Below are 24,620 nucleotides of genomic sequence, written 5' to 3' on the forward strand. Positions count from 1 at the left end.
AAAAAAAAAAAAACAAACAAACATGGTAGAGTTGACAAGTGAGGAAAAATTCAACTAAAGAAAATAAGTGCATGAATGAGCTTGAGAGGCTCTGACTCACCAGTGTTGTCAGGCATGGAGGCTTGATCTGTGTGGCGCTCCTTCTTGAAGTTCATGTTCCCAAGCTGCAGAACTGAGGCCACCACCTTCAACATGCCTGAACGAAAACAAACATCACAGTTAGATGTTGAGGTATCAACATGTACAGACATACAGGTCAAAAACAAGAACAAAAGAAATGACAGCAGTCTTTTCATTACCGATCTGCTCGTCCTCTGGGATACTCATGATCCTCATGGCCTCCAAGGTCTCTGTAAACAGATCCTTGTCCTGCTGCCCCGGAATTGTGACATTCCCATTGGAAAGGAATCGGTAGTTGTTGTAATTTTCAAGGAGGAGGTCATCTGAGATAGAAACAGTTCAATAGATTAAAATCTAAAAACAACCAGAACTTTGGTAAAGTGTAGATATTTGACTAGTAATCTTTGACAGATGCTTACTGCGCAGTTTGTCTCCAGCTCCTGTTAGCATGTAGTAGAAAATGTGAAAAGTCCTCTCCTCTTTGGCCTGGCGAATGGCACGGGATTTCTCCAACAGGTCTAAAAATCATTCAGTTAAAGAAAAACTTTGATACAACAACAACAAAGTGCTCTGAAGAGGTTTGAGTGCTGTAATAAGATGCAACGATTTAAATTAAAAAGGATACAAGTTTCGATGTTGGCACCGACGATATAACCATTGACGTCGAAGTTAATTCTGATGAATTTTCCCTAAGGGTATAAAAACACTTAGAAACAGAGATTCAAAGAAACAAATCGAAATTAAAGGAAAACCAAGCAGCAGTTCATACAAATCTAGAGGAGTTGTCATTTTTGACGGTCTTGGCATTTCCAAAGGCCTCCAGAATGGGGTTAGCCTGCAGCAGCTGCTTCTCCAGCTCCCCCTGATGGAAATGAGCAGAAAACCAGCACACGTTATAAAAACTGCACATCAATCCCTGCATAAGATCCAAATCTTCCTTAGAAAAAGGATTCAGATTTAACACTGTCACTAAATCCAGTGAATCTTTAATTATTATCCATTAATTGAGATTAACCAACAGAATGATTCTCATATTTGTCGAGTTACCCATGATGCATTTAGAGGGGGGAAGACAACAACATGGAGGACAAAATTAAAACAAAAAGAAATTGAAAAAAAAAAAACCCAAACATATTTATATTAACACACAAAAGCAATGCAGACGTCACACCCAAGCATGTACCCAACACATAATGTCATAACTTTCATCAACAACCCACCACCTGTTACTCTGAGTGGGTTAGTCCAGTTAAAACCAGGCTTAACACAACCCTTCACGTGTGTAATTATTTACTTATAATAAATAAACATCAGTACGACTTGAATAAAAAAATAAAACTTCAAGCTGAGGCATAAAACCATGTCCTCACCCAACATGTTTGCCCTCGACCAACACTTGAAGAAACCAAGCATAAAAACAGAAAAGCAATTTGACACAAAGTAGCGATAAAAAGGAATGAAAAATTCAGCCAGACAGGATTAAAAATACATCTATGGCACCAAAGCCTGCTGGATTTCCCACCCCTGTTCTCATTAGAGACCCTCCCCTCTCATCCTACCATTGTCTGGCTGAATTTTTCACAGGAACACGTACGGCTGCAAACAAACTTCCTCCCGACTTCCTATTGGCTGGCAAGACATGTGACCTCTGCTCTTGATACAAAGTGACTCCCACAAAGAGTGCGCACGCTTCAGCGGAGGGAAAGAGGAGGAGGAGGATGGGGATGAGGGTGGGATTGGAGACAGGGAGGTGATGACAGAAGCAGGTGGAGGAAGAAGAGTGAATGAAGGGGGAGTCAACTCACATGTGACAGGACCAAGCTGTTCTGTTGATGGGAAAAGAGAAATACAACAACCTCAACAAAAGGATGATGAAGGATGTGGTTTTTATTTTATTGGAGCCTCATCGGGTTCCAATGAGCAGCATCTATCATGGGACTGACAGACGAGGAAATGGTGCAGGTTTTCCAGCTTCATGTAAACGTATGCATGAACTGGCTTTAAACCATCAGCAACACCAAACATTTAGGAACAGATTTATGTGAAATGTGTCTTTAAAATCTGCACTACAGGCCTGCAGGACAGTTATTATTATCCACTTTCCTTTGGTAGTTCTTTTTTGTGGCATTGTACTGCAAAAGATTTTATCTACTAGACAAAACAAGCTGCTTAAATACAAAAATGTGAAAAGGGACCAATAAATAATGTACACACAGATACGTGTCATGGTCTGAATGAAAACAGCTGTTGACAGGGTCTGTCAAGAGGTAAAAAAAAAATGTTGCTTCTGCACAATAGATTTTATTTTGAAAATTTATCAAGTGAAAATGAAAAGCGAATGACGTGAGATGAAGTGACAAGTCAAAAAGATTAGGTTTGAAGGTTGAGTGCAGATGAGCAGCAAAGCAGGACCAACCTGATCTTTCTTGGTCTTGTGAGAGGAGGCCACATGTGCAAGGTACTGGATAACCTTCTTGGTGTTCTCTGTCTTACCAGCACCAGACTCGCCTCTGTACAAGACAAACAAGTAAAAACATGTAAGAAACAGTAAAAAATTTAAAAGAAAAAAAAGAGCGATATTAAAATGCTTCTGTGACTCACGTGCAGAGAATTGACTGATCTTCACGATCTGTGAAAAGCAACAAGCAAATGTGGGATTAAGTAAAACTCTGCAGCATATTCCACATATGCATGTTATCACAATGGTGCATACAGTCGTTCAGCAATACAGCAGGAAATACACTGAGCACAGGCAGGAAGTCAATATCCGGCTTCCTGTGACTGTAAAAAGGTTCTGCTGAAGTTCTAAGTAACCATCTAATTACCTAAATGTGAAAGACTTGGCATAAGGTTTAGCCAACAAAAAAAAAAAAGGTTACAGGGGAGTAGCTGGGCTGTGCACAACAGACGAGGGCACTCAGAGAAAAGGAAGCATTTACAACAGGGGCCAAACACATTTAGGAAGTGCAGTTTAACACATAAAAGAATTGCTCTGCAGGAAATAGCAAACGTGGACTCATGATGCTGAAAAAAATGCTAATTATAAAAGATGTGGAAAAGATTTGGCAAACAGGAAATCTGCAGTAGATAGTTGTTTTTACCATAAATATGGTAAACTTAAATATAAACACACATCCAGCCTGTCAGGACTACTAGATTCATTCCTCGAAACATGGAGACTCTTATATCAGCAAATTGTAATTATAGTTGATCCTGTTTATTATGTGCTGCCCACAAAGTGTCAGCAAGCACAGCCCAAAGCTATATGCTTTGTAAATTACCTTTAGCTCCATCTCTAACAGTGTTTGGCCCTGACTAGCACCTGCTTTAATTAGCAGGAGGAGGAGATATATGAGGCTGGTTGTGGTTGGAGGGAAATGTTAGGTTTAGAAAAAGGTCCTACAAATGTATTTGAACTTTTTGTATTGTTTTGTAAATTGTTGATGGACAATAAAAGAAAAAGATGCATGTGTAAATGAGTAAATATGTAAATGTGTAAAATGAAAAGTAAAAGAAAATGTAATTAAAAGAATACAAATATAAAATTAAATATAGGATTAATATAAATATAGTATTTTAATAAGTTTAAAAATACATACATTTTTCCAAATAAAAATGTCAACATATACATGTGTAACTGAGGCAAAATATTGTTGAAACTGCACTTATTTTATATAACATCTTAAAATGTATTTGTACTTTGCGTTAAAGGGAAATTCTAAATTCTTACTATTTATAGGTTAATATGCTGTTATTTTACTGGTCTGGCCCACTTGAGGTCAAATTGTGCCGTATGTGGCTACTGAACCAAGCCGAGTTTTGGGTGATTGAGGGAATCATGTCGCAATATCCCACATCATGCATTTTTTATGAGGGGGTTATAATACAAACTTCCTGGAGGTATTGCAGTGAGCAGCATGTCTTTGATAAGGAAATCTTAAAGGAGACTTTCATTTTAAATATCTTTGGGAATGCTAAAACAGTTCTGGAAAGAAAAAGAGATAAAAAAAAAAAAGACATCATACAGACAAATTCCCCCTTTTTAATGGTTCTGTGTAATTCCCAGCATGACTTACCCTGCATCATGCTTCTGTAGGATGTGTCGGTGATGGCATAGATGTGAGGTGGCATTTCATGTCTCTTTTTGCCCTTGTACATGTCAACAATCTCCTCTGAGTAGATGGGTAGGTTCTTGTAGGGGTTTATGACAACACAGAAGAGACCGGAGTACGTCTGCAGGATGGATACATGAGGAAGTTAGGAAACTCATCCTTTAAAATGAACTAATAAATCAATGCGAAAGTATTTGTGGAAAAGAAGACCTAAAGTTCCAAAAAATAGGAAAATGCACTGCAGAAGAGGAGAAAATCTGTATTTAACTTGCAGTGGACGATGGGGATCAAGGACTGGGATGTAGTGGTACAACAAAAACAATGCTTTCCAGTAAAAGAACTGAATTTTTATCCACATTTAATCAGTGTTTCCCATTCCTCCAAATCACTTCAGAGCTAAAATATCTCATGAACTGAATGGTTCCCTCCTATATTATGCAACAGCAACTCCACCCTGTTGTAAGCTTTAACTGATGAGTGACTTTGGCATTGTAAAAGCAACGCGACAGGTTAGCTGTGTCATATCTCACTTTTACAGAGTTGATCTTTTCAACCTTTAAATGACTCAATTCCTTTATGTAAAATCTATTTTAAAACCTTTTGCTATTCACATCTGGAGTCATATCTCATCTAAAAAATGTTTTTGAAAAATTTCCTCCCATGTGCTGCATTCCTAACATCTCTGTACCAGTCTCTTCCTCTTTAGTGTACTCGATCTCCCCTGAGAGTGTTAATTTTAGGACTACAGAGCCTGGAGCCACTTAAACCATCCATAGCCTGGACCGCTAAAGGGGGGTTGGGGGGAGGCAGGGAGGGGACAAGAAGCTTTGTTGATATGACCGGGTCACAGCACAGAGTCAAAGAGACAAAATCGCTCCCAGACCAGAAAAAAAATGGAGTAAATAGCATTAATTATGAGAGTAGTAATGACAACTATAAGATGATTTACATTCCATGTCCATTTCTGCAAATGCTGGACTCTTGACCCCCCCGCCCCCAACTAAAGTTTTCCACATCTCTGAACCTCTGGACCATATTGTTCCCAGAAGCTTCCTGTTTACATTGAACTCCAAACACAGAGAAAAAAAATGTGTGCAAGAGAAAATAAGACAGTGCTGGAGAATATAGTCAAAGACGGAGAGGAAAGAACTAAAAAACACTCGTTTTCTGTCTGCACACACACTGTCCTGAGGAGATAACTGACAGACTTGGCTGGATTTTCTATAAACCAGTGGAAATTTTGTGACATATTTCAGCAACCACAATGAAGAAAAAAAAAGATGAATAGCTGCCATGTTTGAGACGTCCATACTCACATATATGAGGCCAGAGTAGTATCTCTCCTTTAGGTTGTGCAGCACAGACGCTTCGTTCAGGCAGGTGAGCTCGGCCATGTCCTCCACCTTGCTGAACTTAGGTGGGTTCATCTTCTGGATGTCGTCCTTGTTCACCTTGACCTTCTTGCCAGAGTCTGCCAGCTCCACCACGCACTCGTCGCCATGCTCTTCCTTCACGGAGCCGACTTCGAAGCCCAGGCGCTCTGATGGCACCCATACCAGCTTCTTGGAGGCCCAGTCGGCCTGTGCCAGTGGGTTGTTGACCAAATTACGGTCCACATAGAGAAACTTGTCTGCGTCTGACATGGTGGCTGTTTCAAACAAAAGAAGAGACAGCGGAGATAATGAACATCTTATCAGATGCAGATTCAGATATTATTGTTCATTTTTACTGTATTTCAGCATCGCTGTGTCTCTTTTGTTAAAATTTTATAAACTTTTATTCATTTACATACATTTGTATTTGTACTTTTTCTAAACAGAACCAGACTATTGTCTGACAGGAAACATCACACTCATGTCAAACAAGGCTATGTGCTACTTCTTGGCTAACTGCTGTATAATTACGTCTGGGTAACAGATGAGAAACGTGCACACAGCATCCCTGTTCATTCCAGCTTGCAGAGGGCTCCAACACCACATCTGCTTGCTTTGGGAAGTGTGTGAGGGAGCATGTGTTTTGTTGTGACTCCTCCTGACTGGTCATGGTGTTTTTATTAAAAAGGGGGAAGTAACAACAGGACACCAGGAAACTTTTGTATGATCCTATTTGCATTGTGGTGTAGCATAATAGCTTTACATGTAATAATGCACAGTCTATCTGCAATACTAAGAGAGTCAAAATATGACAATGCAGTCATGTTATGAGGCTAACAAATTTAATTAAAAGATTTTGGTTTGTTAGCAATAACAAGAAAACTAAAACAATCTGAAATAAAATATTTACGTGAGGTGTAGCAGTCTTACTTATAAGTAAATAACGTTTCATTTTGGTCCAAAAAGAATTTTATATATACAGTGATAAAAATAATCATTAAAATAAGAAAATGTTTTAATTATTCTTTATTCAAAGCAATCTTTTTAAATGCTCCTCAAGAGAAGAAACGACTCGAAAAATAATTTCTTTACTGATGTTTTCCATTTAAATTATTTTTGTTAGCATGAATTTTAAACAACCTTCTAAAACATATTTTGTCATATCAGACCAACTACATGGGAGTGGGGGTTTGTAAATCAAAACTAATATGCAGCACAAATATTTCTGGATCAAAACCTTGATAGTCTATGATCTTTTTGCTGAGGGAGAAATATATTTTCACCCTTTTTATTCCCCCTTTCCAACCAGAAAACGTAAAATATACCATCTTTTTGATGTAAAGAAACCATCGACCCAATAGTGAAATAAAGATATGGACATTGCTATGAGAAAGATAAGAACCTTATCATTTTTATAGCTATAAGAATGAAGGACCTTCAAGAGCAAAATCCTCCTGAGCAGGCAATTATAAACCAAAGGCAGAGAAGGTAATATCCTGCAGGACGTGGAAATCGTTTCCAATTTGATTGCTGGAGAAAAAAATGAATAAAAAAAAAGCTCTACTGCCCATTTCCAATCAGTTTCTACAGGAGCACAATTTCATCCAGCCAGATGAAAATCTGCATCTGCATCTCCACAGTAATAAGTAGTTAAGAGCTCATCTAAAAGCTTGCTGCATCTGAAAAGGTCCAAATGTGCAGAGCAAATACAGAATACATGCAACACAGACTGATGTCTAAAGACATTTTGAGGACAGTCAATTTGTGTGTCAGTGTCATACCTTCACAAACATGACACAGGAGAGAGACCGTCTACCTTTATATAGTCTCCTTTAAGCTAAAATGAACCAAAACTGAATTATTTCATATATTTGTTTTGTTTTTCTATTTCAAACAAAGATAAAAAAAAAAACCTCTTTACCTTCTTGTTTATGGTTATAAATCTCTTCTTTTGCCTGCCACAGGGGCTGCAGATGGAAACTACCTGGAAAGCTATAATCCAGTGCAGTGCAAATCTACTTATTTTAGTTTGAGCAATTTTTTTTTAAATGTACATGTTCCCAAATAAACTTTTAAACAATTAAAAAAAAAACAATAAGAGATATTAAGTCCCCAAAGGAAAAGTAATAACTTAGCACGCCTGCATAGGTTATTAAGCTTCTTCAAGCCTGAACACAACATCTTGTGTTCAGGGAGTGCTCCAAGCTTATTGGATTAGTGTTAACCTATACAGAAAGTGACTAAACTAGAATAACCAGTATCAAAAAAGAGACAGAAAAAAAGAGCTTGAATGCAAATGTGGGCAACTAACCAAACATGGTGTGTTTTCACTGACACCAGGGCCTCAAGCTCTACCCTGTCAATTATCATTCCAGCACTGTAGGGGCATGACACCATTTTCCTGGCAGCACCAGGGTCGTCGATCTCTCTCTGTGCTCTTTCACCTTTGTTCAGAAAGCGAGCCGTCCTCTACACTTCTGCTTGCACACGCTGCGTCACTCATAATCAAACAATAGGAAAATGTTGAGCTGAGTTCAGGGTCAGATTACATACTTTCTCTTCATGTCTGAATTACTGCGTTGCTGGAAATGCTTCATGACAGACCACTTTCAGGTTCTTAAACTTGGCATTGATCATAAACAGCATGATGATAGAGTTTATTATCAGACAATAAGGACATTATGAGGCACATCCCTCATAAACGTCAGGTTATTGGGACATTGAGGAGATATTGTTTATTACCTAAGAGCTGTAGCATCTCAACTAGGGTGAGGCTTCTGACAAATCCAAGCAAACCTACAAGCGAAAAACTGGGTTTTGTCTCTTACAGCACATTAACCCTGACCTGTAACAAAGAAAGCAGAGGGAGAGCCATTCTTCTCATGACCCCCGCCTCTCTCCATACTCCATCATCACGCCGTCAGGCTGCACTACAGCTGACAGCCATCCCTGCTTAACCCTGGTCCTCTGACCCCGTCTTGTAACGGAGCATGGGGCGAATTAGGCCTCCTTACGCCTCTCAGCTGGCTCCAAGCCTCCTCTTCTGCCTCCCATCACACTCTCCTCCCTCTCCAGAGTCCTTACACAGCCCCTCCCCGTCCCTTCTGTTTATCCGGCCTTTTCAGGGTCGCATTCCTCCCATACTCTCCCTTTATCAGGAAAAGACAGCGAGCAAAGGCATTCCATAAATTTCTCTCCTCCATCCTCTATACTCTCCCCCATCCATCTTTCTCAGACCTACTTTCATGCTGTTTCCTCTGGTCTTTGCACACTACTTCTTTCCCATCCATCTGCATGTAAAATGTGCCAGTTTCACTCAGAGAGCATCAGCATCATCTCATACTGGAAGCATAACTGCTTAGATTGATGGCGCCTAAACACTCTCACCTGTGTTTTATGTGTCTGAACAATTTCTTATACTCCTTTAAAATTTAATCAACCATTACTTGCTTCCCAGAATTTGGATAAAATGGCTCCCAACGGGGATCTCATACGAGCCATGACCGACTAACCCCTGTAGCTTTGAAAAAAAAGTGAAATGGAGCCGGCTGGTGTTGTTTTCGCTTTCCATGCTTCACCATAACAGAGGCCAGCAGCAACCAAAACCAAATGGCTTAAACTTCTATTACTTCCACGATCAATCATAAACACAATAAATTAATCACCACAAGAGGCTGCATGTGTTGCAACTAATAAGAAAATGAGCAAAAATAAAAATCAAGACAATAAGTCCAGTCTGTTGATATCTGCTGCAGTCCATCTCTAAAGCTCGACACAGATAAAAACTCAGCGACACACTTCAAGCCATTTCTCCTGAGACTGGAATGAGGACTAAAATTATTCCACCGGCTATTTTAGTTTGTTTTATAAAGAAAGTAGAGTGGAGGGACAAAGAAATCCCTCCTGCCAGATTTAGACCTCGTCTCTTACTCTGGCTCCAGTTACATGGATGTTGATACTGAGATAAAACAATGTGCACCAACACTTATCGCAGCTCCACCTCCTCCAATGCTACAGCCTGCAGAGTGCTTCGCAATTCTGTCAGGATTTCCCGTTTTTGCTGCACCACCCACACTAATTTATAAAGAGAACAACTGATTTAAATATTCATATCTCATTACGAAAGACAGACGTCTTTGTGGAATCTGACCACCGATTTAAAAACCTGTTACAATAAAAAAAGGAAAAAAAATTAAAATAAAAAGGAGAGCATTTATCTATTAAATTGCAGGCTTAAACAAGGAATAAGAACCATAAAACAAGACAAGCTTACAGAGGCTGGTTCCCCAAAAGAGGATCCCAGAGACCAGAATGTGGTTTCAAACAGGAAGAAAAACATTTAGAAACAAAAAAAGAGAGAGCAAAAGAGCTACAGAGCATCCTCATCAGTCCCGCCTAGAAAGGAAGTTTGACCTTGTTTGACCCATCAGACTCCTCATTCCTTTCCACCTCAACGATTCTCCCTCAGTTACTTCAAAAACCAGGATTTATGACAAACTCCAACAAAACCTCTTCCAGCGGAGCAAACCCAAAACAATCTAACAATCGATAACACTGTACTCCACCATAACACCCCACTAATGAAGGTTTCTACCAAAGTTTTCCACCTTTTTTATTTAGGTTGTAATTAAGTGTTCAATACTAAAAAAAAAAAAAGAGATTTCAAATATTATAAAAAGCATAAAATATATAGATATATTCATACATACATAGCTCACACACACAAAAAAAGCAGGTATACATATTTTAGAAATAAGAAAATAAGAGGCCGAAGAGAATGGCCTTGCATTTAAAAAGGTGTAGTTAGAAAATAATAATAAAAAAAACAGAAATATAATAGCAAGAACTAAAACATAGAAGAATAAAAATGACGTTAAAAATAAAAAATATAAAATGATTAGAGAGAAAAAAAAAAAGGTGTTTTCTTGGGTCTTCAGCCATCTTCCTAATACTACAGACATTGTTCACAGATTTGACACCAGTTTATTTTAATCCGTTTCAATGAAACTCAGTCTGTCATGTCCACTGGACCAACCCTTCCTGAGACTCAGCTTTACCCCTTTCATCCCACAGTCGGTAGATCAGGTGACCTTCTGACGGTGACGGGCATCCTAGTGAGAAAAGAAGGGCACCAGACGGGCTGCCGAGGTACAGACTCAGTCAAAATGTATTACGGGCTTAACATTGAGTCTCTCCCTTGGTCTCTCTCTGTCCTTCACCCTCCTCCTCTCAAAGTGGAAAGGGTGGGGCAAGGAGAGCAAAGAAGAGGAGAGGAAATGACAAACTGAGAAAACTATTTTGCCATTTGTGGAACTTGGTGTAAAATCAATGAAAGAGGAAGAAAAGTGCAGTTTTCTTTAACACATGCTAAGCAGCTCCGAGGACTGAGGGGTAAATTAAGCAGATGTGGGGAAAAAGCATGCTAACAGATCTACATCACTTTCCACATTCCTGCCCAAACCAGGATCCTATTTCACTGTGCTGTAAGCGGGCCACTGGCACCTACCGCTTGTAACTAGAGGCCCTTCTAGGCCTTGCTGGGGCCACATCACCTACACCAGTGCTTCCAAGACTTTAATGCCTGCCCCCCCACAGCTCCACCAGATGAAGTCATGCAATCATTTAGTAGCCAAGCCAGTTCTTGACTAGCGTATAGAAAACATGGGGGCTGAAACAACTTTGCAAATCCTTTCTAACCTTGCAAAGAATAAAAATTTCCAGCTTCATCCAATCTGAACCAGTAAACGGACTAAAGTGACTGATCAGCATCTTCCCAGATATAAAATCACCGACTGAGAACAACTCAATTTTCCATGTTTCTTTACTGCATTACAACCAATAACAAGGGAGCATATTTCTCCACTAACAACACTACACAACTCAGTTTATTCTCTTCAAACCAGAAACATTTTGCAGATTTATAAAGCTTCAGATTTGCTTCATTGGTTAATGGAAATCCAGCAAATTACAATTGTGTTCATTCAAACTTAACACTTTAATAAGAGCAGCTGGTACAAGGAATGACTTAAGATATTCACATTTTAAAAGCCATTTAATTGAAGAACACTTCACTGTTGCTAGGCTGTGATACAAAGTGTGTGTTGGAGCCAGATTTGATGCCAATTGAGTACAAATATGAAGAAATATGAATAACTAAAGCAGGCAACAACCACTAAAAAGTTCTTTGACGAGCCAATTTAAGCTAGCATCAGTCTACCTTGGCTATGTAGTCATCTACCAACAGAAGGTCCATTAACTAGTCATTTAGTATCTTTTCATGTCAGATGAAGTTTGATGTTAGCCATGAAACGCAAACAGACCTCATCTGAAAGATGATAGCTAAAGTCATGCTTCTCATCGGTTATGCTGAAGATGAAGGCTTTTGAAGTTTAGTTAAATTTGTTAAGCCTGAGTTTACAGTCCTGAAAACCTGTCAGCACAAAACTGAATAAACTGATGAGGAGGCTGTAGGTGAGCTGAACACTCATCATAGGTGTTGAAAAGCTGTCTCTCACCACAGATTTATGGCTGGGGCTTACAACGAAGTCATGTGACATTAAGTATTCAATAGGATGTATTTTCCATGGCCACTGAACACTAGGGTCCAAATGGAAAATTAACAGCATGTGTACATGTCAAGGTTAGCAACTTTAGATGCACCGACAGGAGAATTTTGGCTAATGCCAATATTAATAATGTTGTTATGGCCAATAACCAATATTTACTCTTTTTTTTTGTTTGTTTGTTTGTTTTAAGTTTAAGATGGTTAACATTAGCAGTGTTAGCTTCCTGCCATTGTGAACCTCTGGATGCTGGTTTTTCAGATGATATATCAAACTGGTGGCGTTGAATGATTTAACGCGGCATCCTCCTCGCATTACTTCGACTTTGCAAGTATTGCATGCTGCTTTTTCGAGTATCTTCTTTCAATACTGTTTAAAAAAAAAGACCTCACTGCTGACATTGCTTCTTTGCTTCAGTTAAACAGCTAACAATGCTGTGCTGCATCATTGTGACATGCCCACATACTGCATGGCCAAACCCCCCCTCCTCCGAACACACATACAGGAGCTGGAAAACAACTAGAAATAAATCTGCCCAATTTTAATTATCGGACTCATGAGTTAAAAGAAATTACTAGCATCTGCTGATACCGATATTAATGCTGATGTATCGTGCGTCCCTACTAGCAACATGGCGTTAGCCAGCACTGAACACCTGCGGGGAGTAGATGGCCACATACTTCTCAGCTATTTCAAATAGCTTGAATTTTTCCTTTTAATCCTACTTTTTCCCTTTTAATTTTCTTTTTAATCCTACTCCAGACACTTTAACCATTTATCTAGCATTGTCTGGTACTTGTGTACATTTAACTAGTCCCTAATGTCTATTTTACCAAGTAACAATAGAAATTACGATATAAACCCACTGGAAACTAAAGTTAGATGACGAGATAATTTCACATAAGGCTCATTTTAGGGACCAAAGAACAAATTCCACATCTATGATTCAACAACCAACGTTGTTACGACACTGAATGCAAATCTTGATTATTTAAAAAAAATAAAAAAATACACAAGTTTGCCCTTTGGCTAAAACACTGAGTGTATTGACGGTGAGATAACAGCCTGTTACACAAGCCTTTCGACGGACAGTGAAAAAATGCAGAAGGGAGTTAAGATAAACATTTCTGTTAGTCAGCAGTAATTTTTCTTTACAGGAATGCTACACAGCCAAAACTTAATCTTTTTTCTTCTGTCAGACCCAATGATGAAAATCAGCTCCTGTTTCTACTTCACTACTACTTCATTCTGCCACTAAACAACCTCCCCTACTCCAGCTCGGTGGTTTATGAAGTGGTTCTTCCTTGTGGTTTTTCTTATCAGTCGTTATCGCTGCTTAGAGCACTCCCTGTAAGGTCACTGCAATACAAAGCCGTCTCATCTGAACAATCATCTAAATCAAACAGTGACCTCACAGAGACACGTTACTTTGATAACCTAGACATCTGGTATGCAGTATGATGTGGATTAACACAGACATTACAACTCCAATACCAGTAAGAAGTTAAGCCAATGTTTCAAAGTTCATAGTGCAAAAGTGTGTTTCAAGTGCTTACCACACCAGGTGCGCAGCTCACACAAACACCCACCCAGGCAAAGTCTACATGCCATGTACTTAAATGCAACTGTGCTTAACACAAGCCTATTGAACTAGATGTTTGTGTGTGTGTGTGTGTGTTTGGAAGGGTTGCTAACCAACTCTGACTTTCACCTAATCGTATTGCCACATAAGTCTGCACTGTCAGTAATCATTAATCAATCATTGACTCACAATTACAACTATAGAATAGAAAGCAGTACCACCTACTCATATGGTCAAGGTCCACCCTTCAAGATCAGAAATTAAGTCTAACCCTGAGAGCTGTCATTTCCTGGTATTGTCTGACTAATGAAATGTTACAGGTGCTGCTTTGTGGGGGGAGGACAGAGGAAACTGGGTGGTGGAAAAAACAAAACTTAAGCAAAGGAAAAGAGGAGGAAGCTACAAGCAAAACGTAGAGTGAGAACAAAGGTCAGAAAGGTCTGATGAGGAGACTGGGACAACGAGGAAATGCACAAAAAAGGACGGTGAAGTCGCAAAATGCGGCCGTTCAGGTCCAACACAAGAAACAGGTTTGGGTAAAGGCAAAATAGAGACATTGAAATTTAAATGATCATTTAAATAATTTGAATTAAAAGCTACCATGAGTGATAAACAATGCTGTGGCATGTACAAGCAGGACAGCCCACACAGTGTGTTGTGTTTGAGGCCATCTGAAATAAAAACAAGCATTATGTCTGTTCCTGAACACACAAGAATTTCGCCTGAGAAAAATCAGGACCGGCTCTGCCAGAGTTAATGAAGACACTATCTCCACTCCGGCTGGAACATTTTTGTCTGCATGAATGAATCTCAGCTGACTGGGAAACTAGGATACATGTGACATCAACATGCTGCCCCAATCAATCATCGAAACAAACTATTGTTAGTATCAGCAGTTATTAGAAAAAAAAAAGGAATGGGGAAAGTAACGCAGCCAAGTTTAGAGCCTAGTTCACAAAAAAATCTCCAAAACATAAAAATGCAAAACAACGAAATTGAGGCAATGTCAACAGAAAGTCAGACAAACTGTTGAATTTTAATCAAGCAAAAATGGTCCATTCATATCAGCCAATACCATTTTACATGTAAATAAAACCAAGCCGGGTGATCTCAAAGTTAGGAAAAAAGCTGATTTCTCTCAGTTTCCTGAGGTGACACAAAGGTGGACCCCGTGGAAAAGCAGGACCAGCTGGGTGGTTGCCATGTTTCTTTTACAGAACAAGTCTGATCTAGCCTGAGGTTTTACCATTTATTATTAATAAACCAACTCAGATCTCTGTTGACAGAAAAAGCCTCTGTCATTAAATACATCACATGAAACAGCTACACACTCACATGGAAGCTGTTTTTTCTAAAATTATTTAAGAAAATTTCAAATATTCTTCATCAATAATAATTTTTTATCCACTAGAGTGAAATAAAACCTAATCTAATCTTGATATTTACAGAACATAAAAGGAAAATAGAGGTATTTGTTATTCAGGTTTGAGTCATCTTTGCCTATTAAAAGGCTGTTTTTAAAGGCTGTCACTTTTATGGTGAAAAAGCATGCACCATTTAAATTGTACCCTTTTATATTTTCAGGCATGCAATTAAGAGAAAAGAAGATTAGGGAGCTATAATCTGGAGCATAAATGGAGATGTATAGTCCTTCCTTGTCAGCAGAATTCCCATTTGTACTAATGGCTCTGTGCAGTAACCTGCAGCACTTAAATTTGCCATCTCACACAGAAACAGACCAGCAACTTTCTGCAGTTTCAGGCAGGAAAACTATTATTTTATAGACAATTTTAACCTGATCACACTGTTGAATTTTCAGTTAAACTTAAAATGCCTAACATGATTTTATTTATTGTCAGTTTTTGTGTCTTTGAAAGCAAAGCAGGATGTTTGGTTCAGACTTGAAGAAAAACTATCAGAACCACTCAAAACAAAAAGGCAAATCAGTGCATCTCTATTTGATGTGTTGAAATAATCTGCATGACAACTTACTGCAAGAAATCAGTTGACTTAGCTCTCCTTTATGTGTTGCACACAGTCCTGAGAGTACACACACCCATATACCTGTAATATACAAAACCAGGCTCCAAACAAAAAGACCAAGACACAGAAAACGTTACTTAAAAAAATTACAAATTAGCTTATAATTTAAGCTCTAAAATGCAGTCGTTCTCTGAGCTTCTCCAGCCTGTTATCAGTTGCATTCGTTGTCTTGTGATGTCAAAAAGTTATTGAACCAGTAAGTAAAATCACAAGCCACATACAGACAAAAGAATAAAAACAGCCAACATTTGTTAAAAGAATCAAGAGCCTTTATAACAAAAGACAGCTGTAGGTTGCAACGTACCAAACAGTGTCATGCTGCCCTAAACCATCCTTGAATGAAATCTAAACATCCACAGGCATGTTCACTCAGACCGTTTCGTTCTGAGGAGATTGAAAAGCCACACACACCAGCACCATGCTCATATTTTAAGATGTCTGCATTTAATTTTGCCTGGCCTACAAAGCATAACTCTCCCATGGGGGCTTGTTTATGGACGCTGCTGACAAATGAATGATGGAATGCAACGTTCTCTGCAGGGGGCTCAATAACAGCACAGAAACTGGCAATAAGTCAGAAGAAGTGACCTCCAGTGAAGCTGTTTCACAATACATTGTCAGGACTTTAAGAAAAAGGACTCAAATGAAATAACAGGATATGACAGGCTGCATGTCACCAAGTGTGACTCATAGCAAAAGCAACTGCTCAATGAAAGTACAGACATAAGAATTAAAGAAATATCCACAAAGATGAACTGAATAGAAGGCTACATGCTGGGAACTATTTGTTCAGCATAAAACCCAAACTGTGGTTTAGAGATTCTGACTGTAAGTGAGATCAAAACAGCATTGTTCTCCCTCTGAGCCTCTCAACACCTTGGACAATGAGAAGCAGGTTTGGGTGGAAAAACGTTAAAAAAGTTAGAAGTGCTTCGATGCTTAATCAGACTTGATGCCGAGTTCATGCTTATTTCTTTTTTTCTTTTAAGAAGGCGGTTCAAATACCATGCCTCATTGCCTGCAATACTCAAATGATGAGCGTGCATGCATACTGCAGTCTGTTTGCCTGCCTGAGTGCAAACAATGACGTACTATCTAAACAGAGCAAACACTAATTGTGCCGGTATAGTTCAACGTTTGTGTGAATGCACGATGACACAAAGACTCTTTGCAATAAGACAATTCTCTACTAGCCCAATGGGAGAGAGCCACAGTTCTCACTCCAAATAATTAAAACCCTCAATATTGTTTTTTTTTTTATTTTAAACACAATCCAAGATATGCTCAACAGTTTATAAACCCCTCTAGGGCAAACTTGTGATCTGTGTCATCAGGTTTCAAATAAATCCTAGCTGACCTGATACAGGGTCCATAAAACTCTCCTAAGCCATGGTAAACTTATGTTGCTTAGCTAATGTTCATCACCATGGACTGCACTGTAATTAGGATGACAAACCCAGTCATTTTCAGCAGGCACTCCCATGCCCTATATCAGTTTCATCAATACAACCATTTATCTGACTGTTAATCTACCTCTGCAAAGGGCTTTCGTCTTCCTCCTGTGATCCAATCACATCCTGTGTCTCCAGTCTGTTCTGAGTTTAGCACACCTTTGTCTTTTTTCCCCCCTTTGACTTCATGTTTGTATCAAGGTTTATAGTTGGGAAATCACTCCATCTTAACTACATCTTTTACATCAGGCATTTAGTCAGCACATCCTTTGAGAATATAATCGTTATAAAATGCTACAGTCTCTCAGGTAGCCTAGTGTATGTACTCTGTGGTGCCATTTTGTCTGGGTCGCTCATGCTGATGGGGTAATACAGCTGCAAAGTGTGCAAAGCACATTTAAAAGCTGTATATTTTGTAAGAATAATAATTTTTGGGAGAAAGTTGATTAAATCAGTTAAATCGATGCTTAAATCTCCAGGAGAGAAACTAAATACCTCCCGAGGTAGGAGGCCACGATGATAAATAAGGACAAACATGCATATGACATGGTTAATTGAGATATAAGGTGGCAAATAACGGGAGAAAGATTTTTTTTTAGTCCGCTGGTAAACCAGTGACGTCATGCCGCCAACCAGACACGCTCGTGGCCACACAAGGCGTCCCTTCCTGACCGCTGTACAAGTTCAACCACTAAAACATAAGTCTTTTCTCGACCGAGCTGCTTTTCAAGCGGCCTGACTTCACTTCTCTACTCCTCTTTAACGCCCCTACCTCAAGTTAAACGCTTTCACCGGCCTTTCTAGCGACTCATTCAACCGAATCCCTCACTTCCTGTCTCTGCCGCTCTGGTTTGCAGCTTCTCGCCAGCTGCCACATTGCTAAGGCTACATTTGACGACCCGTATCTCCCTTATCGGACACACGCCCTTTTCAAAATCCCGAACTGGTATCACCGCATTCTACAGTCACTAGTTTAAATAAATCCCTAATTAAATCTGTGGCGGAGGTCTCACTCCACCCAGCTCAGTTTCTGAAGTTGCAGGAGTCAACTAGCAACCGTGCTTCCTGGCTCACTGCACTTGCCGTCACCAGCTGGGCGAATGACTTATAAAAGTTCACACAATTTAAAAGGTAGATGGTTAAAAGTGTTAAAGTTACCTGCTTATGGTTGCAGGACGCCTTTCTGTGGGTGGCTAACAACAACCGGGTGGCTCAGCGTCGCCAGGAGTCAAACTTCTTTTCTTGTCGACAGCAGCTTCGCAGAGTTCAAGCTAAACTACAGTGTTCGCTTTCCCCCTCTCTACTTCTCTCAGTCACTCTTTCTATCTTTTTTTCCCCTCTGCCTTCGGCCCTCCTTCTTGCTCTGGCTGCCTACTGGTTCGCGTAATTTCAGTCGGTGCGTAGCCCGCCTGAAGGCTGGAGACGGGGTGCGGTCCAGGACGAGGTGGGCTCCGGCCTTCATGTATCCGCCCCTTCGACCAATGACTGAGGCGCTTTGATAAGGCACACAGTTTGGACCAATCATGTTCTTCTAAAGACGTGCATAAATGCAAGAGTGATAGCGACTGGGCAGGGCAAACATCACAGAAAAAAAACCAAGTCAAAAGAGTTGAGAGGAGGGCGGAGAGGGGATGCCGATAAAGCCGTGTTTAATGAGCGTGGTATGTGCATGCTAAGGATTTTTATGACCATATAAGTACCAGTCACAGGGTCCCCCTTCATGTGTCAGCAGGGTTTGGTTTGACCATTGTGTGCTTTAAAAACAAGTAGCAGTGATGGCTCCAGCTGTTTGATACTGTTTCTGCTGTAAAACTGCCAAGAAATGAAATAATCCCAAGCACAGTGGCTAGTCTGAGATGTTTTATTCTGATACTCATATCGCTGATGTGTTTATGCTGAATCAAAGCCTTTCACAAGTTTTATAGTTTTTATATAGTTTTTAACTGTTAAACTTGAGCTGTCTGCTTTAATAGAACATGATAACATGATATACATGACAAAGTTGCTTTGTAGTTTCTTAAAGGAGAAAATCCAGTGTTAAAAATCCACTCACAGGCCACTTTATTAGGTATTAGCGTTAGTACCAGGTTGGACCATCTGTTGCCCACAGAGCTGCCTTTATTCTTGTGCGATAGATTCAACAAGGTGTTGGAAACATTCCTCAGAGATTTTGCGCCATGTTGACATGGCAGCATCACACAGTTGCTGCAGATTTGTCGACTGTACATCCATGATGAGAATCTCCTGTTCCACTACATCCCAAAGCTGCTCTGCTGGATTGAGAGCTGGTGACTGTGGAGGCAGTTGGAAACAGTGAACTCATTGTCATGTTCAAGAAAGCAGTTGGAGATGTTTTGAACTTTGCGACATGGTGCATTATCCTGCTGGAAGTAGCCATCAGAAGACAATATTCAGGTAGGCTGTGGTGATAATCCATGCCACAGGGGTGCTAAGGGGCCTAAAGTGTTAGCCTGCAGAATATGAGGAATGAAGAGGGTTCAGCGGGGAGGGTGATCGTGCATATGCAACCACGTCTCTGTGAAAGCCAGAGGCAGACCAGGGGCCCTGAGCCACGATGCACAGGCCCTGGAGGGCCAAGTTTGCCAGGAAACCAGCCACCCAGAGCAGGCAGAGCACAGGGCCCAGGGCCCTTAGAGCCTGAAAGTCTCCCCTCCCAAAGGCAGAAAGCCCGCACAATGCCAAGGAAGACCAGGCCCCTCTGGATGGCCCCCCAGCATGGGCCAGCACCCACCCTAGTGTTCCATCCACCCTGGGAACCAGGGAACCACCAGCCACACCCCCGTCTGCATGTCTACATGAATAAACATATTTAATTGCTGCCATGTGATTGGCTGAACCTAATCAAGTGACCTGAGAGTGCACATCATTCAATAGCTCATTTCCATAAAGAAAATTAAAATATTTAACAAAAAAAAAATCAATCCCTGCTTACCTGAAGTCTTGGTGCAAGTAAAATAAATAAACTACATTACTATACTGTGGTTCTGTAAAAATTACACGCTTTTCTATTCCTTTTACTTAGTACAGAGTTTGTTCCACCTCAAACAAACTGGCTCTTCCTGATATTTTACCACGTACGGTTTACTGTTAAACTGCTGCACACTAACTTTCTTTCCGTCAACAGCTGAGACTGCATTCGTGACAAGGCATGCCTACACTACATGGGAACCGCCGCAGGTGATGATCTAATTAAAAGGGAAAAAGGGCACATCTGTTCAGCCATCAAATCAATCATGACATTTGTTTTCATGTGTCTTGCGCCAATAATGCCTTATCTTTGTGAAACGTAGTTAATAAAAAGAAAACAATGGAGCTCATATATGGGAAAATCATACTCCAAAGAAATTTAGATCTGAAAAAAAAGTCATAAAAGCAGGAGTTTGGCATTTAGTGGGAAAGAGGAGGTGGAAAGCGAAGAGATAGATGTGGATTTGAAAGCTTTGCAGTGCCACAGCCAAAGTCTACATAAAAGAATGGAACAGTACAACGTGAACCTGTTTACTTCAAATATTCCTGTGGGATTCAGACTGGCTGGTCCGAGCCCGGTTTGCTGAGTGGAACTGAGGGCAGATTGCCAATGTACATGTCACAACCAGCAGGGACACATCAGCGATGAAATGTTTTTGCTGTTTGTTTTTTTTTCTTTATTTTTATACTCTTTCAGTGTGATTGGTTGATCAGAAACACAAACACGATGACAAGATGACAAGATTAGGACCACGTCATCCTGGGGTACTTGTGCATGGTGTATGTGGAAAAACTTTTAAGCACCTCAAGGACTTCAAAAAGTAAATAAATAAAGTTGAACGCTTGGTTTAAAAAGAAACACCGTCATATATTAGTCCAGCTGTAAAACTAGCTCCACATGCTCCAGATGCGAGTGTGTGGAAGACGAGTTTGCAGGCTGAGAGCAGCTTAGCTTAACTACAACATTTTTACTGATACAGCAAATGAATAACAGATGAAATGTTGCAACAACTAAAAATCATAAGCAATTAAATAAAAAGCATCTGCAAAGGACTTTATTACAACCCAGTCTGTAAAACATCTGTGTATAATGTTTATACAATTACTATCCTATTGTTTTTATGTTCAGTTCAGACAATTTTATTTATCCCAGTGGGTAATTCCTTTGCAGCTTTTCCACAAACACAGACAACAACAACCACTGCACAGATCAGCGATCATAATCTAAGTCTCAAGGAAACATTAAAAAGACTAAAAACACACAGGCATGTCAAGTAATTCATAACTGCACAAAGACAATGTTTACAAAGACCTCTTCAGAGACTATGAGGCTTCACTTAAGTAGTTTGAGATTTATGCTTCTCGATGTAAAGTAGTTAAGAATTTGTGGAATTCTTTTAAACATAAGTGGGATGTAAGATCATTTAAAAACTCGGAGTGCTGGAAAACTTACATCATACAGTCACCATCTTTAGGTCCTCACACAGAGCTGCTTAAAAACCAAATAAGATAGTCTCATGAAAATCACTGTAAGGGCTCAGAAACACTTCTGAAACCATACATGAGTTGACAGTTTATGATTTGTGGTGTCACCAAATAGAAACACGTGAAAAAGGAAGTACACCCTGTTTCAGTTTTAGCGTTGTACATTTCAAAGTATAAAAAGAAAACCATCTGCTTTATTCTCCAAAGACACATGACTCATCACCCGGTCTCATTGTTTATGAAACACAAACTAAACTAAAATACCACACCCTTACTTGTTTTTATCAGCCATATGATGCAGCTAATCAGATGTACCTCTGCACCATAATACTAAATTTTGTGTAACTGGAACCTGTTGAACACTTACATCACCATTTGGTGGTGTCAGGAGAGATTTTGGTTATCATTTTAAAGTTGTATTTATATCTACATGAGATATAATAAAATATATATAATCATAAATTCTATTTATTGGTTCCTCCGAACCGAAAATAGCTAGAAGAAATCTCTAATGCAAGTCAAACTACAGCTCGGGTCTCAGGAAGTTAACTGATCAGTGAATGTGATTAGCTCAATAAAAGCAGATTTGCTGTTTTGATTCATTCTGGTGTGTGTTTACACAATGCCAAGGAGGAAAGACATCAGCAACAATCCTCAAGAAACAACTACTGCTTCTCAGTCTGAGAAGGGTTACACTTCTCATTTCTGAACTATATGGAGTCCAATATTTTATTTAGTAGTAGAAATCATTCAAGAAAACAAACAAAATTCCCTGAAGTTCCCAACTTTTTAGAAGAATAGCAAAAGAACTGCGTCTCAGATTCTCCGGGCCTCAGTCAGCGTGTTAAAAGTTAAAGTTCATGATAGTATAATTAGAAAAAGACTGAAAAAGTATGGTTTGTTGGGAAGGGTTGCGGGAGGAAGAGTCCTCTCTCTAAACAGAACATAGCAGCATGGCTTATATAAGCTGAACAAACGACAAGGCTTCTGGAACAATGTCCTTTAGACAGACCAGACCAAAGAGGAGATGTTTGGTTATGATACACAGCAACTTGTTTGGAGAAAACCAATCATATCAGCACAAACACCTCATTCCAGCTGTCAAGCATGGTGGCGGAGGGCTCATGATTTGGGCTTGTTTTGCAGCCACAGGACTTGGACATCTTACAGTCATTGAGATGAACTTGAACTCATCTGTATAACAGAGTATTTTGAAGTCAGATGTGTGTGTCTGACAGCTAAAAGCTTGGTTGAAACTGAGTCATGCAAAAGGACAATGACCCCAAACAGACCTGCACCCAGACCTCAACCTGACCGAAATGCTGTGGCGTGACCTTAACAGAGCTGTATGTAAATGAATCCATACAAACCTCTATTAACTCAGGCAACATCGAAAAGAAGTCAACTTAAATCCCTTAAAAAAAAAGAAGAAGAAACTGATAACATGCAGACAACGGTCCCTTTAAGTTGGTGTTGCAAGCTATAAATCATAGGGTGTACCTAGTTTTTTATGCACTGTTTCTGGGTCTCATTTCTTTTTTACTTTAATGCTACTGTACTTGAGTTTATCTCATAGACCTGTGGTTGAAAAATGTTGGAGCCTGTGAGTTAGAGGAACAAGGCATACCAGTGGTTTTGCTCAGATAAACAAAAGCTTGACTTCTTTCTTGTTGTGACTTCCTCCTTTACCTTGAAAATAATATCAGACAAGATACAAGAATACATAACAGATGATGCCGCTCAGAGATCCAGGGATAACAAGCTTCCTACTACTTCTACTATTATGTGGCTTTACGTCAGAGCGGGGCCTAAAACACGACTGGCATCCACTGACAAACATACCAAATCACATTTTCAGCAGAAAGTGTGACATAAGGAATGTTTATATTATACGTGGGCATCACATGTATGACTACTGAACATGCTTGCCTGGTAAACTCAATGACTCTCACATTTTCTGCCTCCCTGGGAATTGATAGTTACAAAAATATCAGCTGAGAGGTCAGAGGTCACTTTTAACTTGAGTAGGACCAGATGGAGAGAGAGTGGAAAGAGGCGGAGGTGAAGTTCTCATAGGGGGGAGAAAAAAATGCTGAATAAGTGACAAAACAAACAGAAGCAGGCACGGGAAGATGTGCTGGATTAAACGCAGGCATGAATGACCAAATATGGAGACTTCTGACCTCACCGTCTCCCTCCCTCCCTTTCTCCTTCAGCTAGTTGCAATGGCAGCAGGGTGTGTCTGTAATTCAGGGTGTGTGAGGTCATTATATCATCCGCTCAGTGCAAAAAGCAGCCCATTGAGTGACAGCACGTTAAATGCCTGCCAGTCTTGCTGTGTAATTACTAGTATGAACTTATGTATGTGCATATGTTTCGATGCGAAAGCTCTCAGGCGTGAACACACACATACATAGAAATCTGTGCATAGCAGAGCTCAGATCTGTGTCAAATCTGAGCGTAAATAGGCTGACCCAGATCCTGGAGCTGCTGCCTCTTACCTATTCATCATGGCACAGAAAACTTCCTTTAAGACCGCTTGCAGCACAAAGCCGGCTTCGGTACATTGTGTTTTTGCTCTTAAAAAGCCTAAAATCACTTGAAATAATTACAAACTTCCCCTGCTTCTGACTAGCTATTTCTTTTTTATGCTTTCTTTCCTTTGGTTGCTGCTTCCAACTTCTCCATCCTCTTCCTCTCCTTAGTAATCAGTACACAGGAAGCAGCGATAAGACTCATGTTGACTCACAACACAGAGGAATGTGGAGTAAAGGGAAGAAAAAAATGCACAAGCTTGTCGTCTTTTAGTAAGACTCCTGCTCATCCGTCATCTTTAATGCATGCTAAGTCAATGTGATATTACAAGGCATGAGTGTGTGTCGTATATGAAGAAGATGGGGAGA

At 39.9% G+C, this 24,620-nt stretch overlaps 1 protein-coding gene across 2 annotated transcripts in view; it reads right to left on the bottom strand.

Moving 5' to 3' along the window:
* LOC121628615 (myosin-9-like) overlaps nucleotides 1-18,673 on the bottom strand; it is a 32,098-nt gene extending 13,425 nt beyond the window's left edge. The window contains exons 1-11 of one of the 2 annotated variants that reach the window (XM_041967746.1): nucleotides 18,403-18,673; nucleotides 5,549-5,880; nucleotides 4,197-4,353; nucleotides 2,722-2,749; nucleotides 2,537-2,630; nucleotides 1,926-1,946; nucleotides 890-982; nucleotides 746-809; nucleotides 540-638; nucleotides 300-443; nucleotides 101-196 (exon numbers count right to left, since the gene is read on the bottom strand). In XM_041967746.1, the coding sequence (XP_041823680.1) occupies nucleotides 101-196; nucleotides 300-443; nucleotides 540-638; nucleotides 746-809; nucleotides 890-982; nucleotides 1,926-1,946; nucleotides 2,537-2,630; nucleotides 2,722-2,749; nucleotides 4,197-4,353; nucleotides 5,549-5,875 (1,123 nt within the window). In that variant the 5' untranslated portion in view covers nucleotides 5,876-5,880; nucleotides 18,403-18,673. The remainder of the gene's footprint in view (nucleotides 1-100; nucleotides 197-299; nucleotides 444-539; nucleotides 639-745; nucleotides 810-889; nucleotides 983-1,925; nucleotides 1,947-2,536; nucleotides 2,631-2,721; nucleotides 2,750-4,196; nucleotides 4,354-5,548; nucleotides 5,881-18,402) is intronic. The other variant, XM_041967751.1, reaches the window with a different exon arrangement.
* Between the last annotated feature and the right edge of the window lie 5,947 nt (nucleotides 18,674-24,620).

The sequence above is a fragment of the Melanotaenia boesemani genome, chromosome 2 (assembly GCF_017639745.1).
Source record: "Melanotaenia boesemani isolate fMelBoe1 chromosome 2, fMelBoe1.pri, whole genome shotgun sequence".
Taxonomy (NCBI): Eukaryota; Metazoa; Chordata; class Actinopteri; order Atheriniformes; family Melanotaeniidae; genus Melanotaenia; species Melanotaenia boesemani.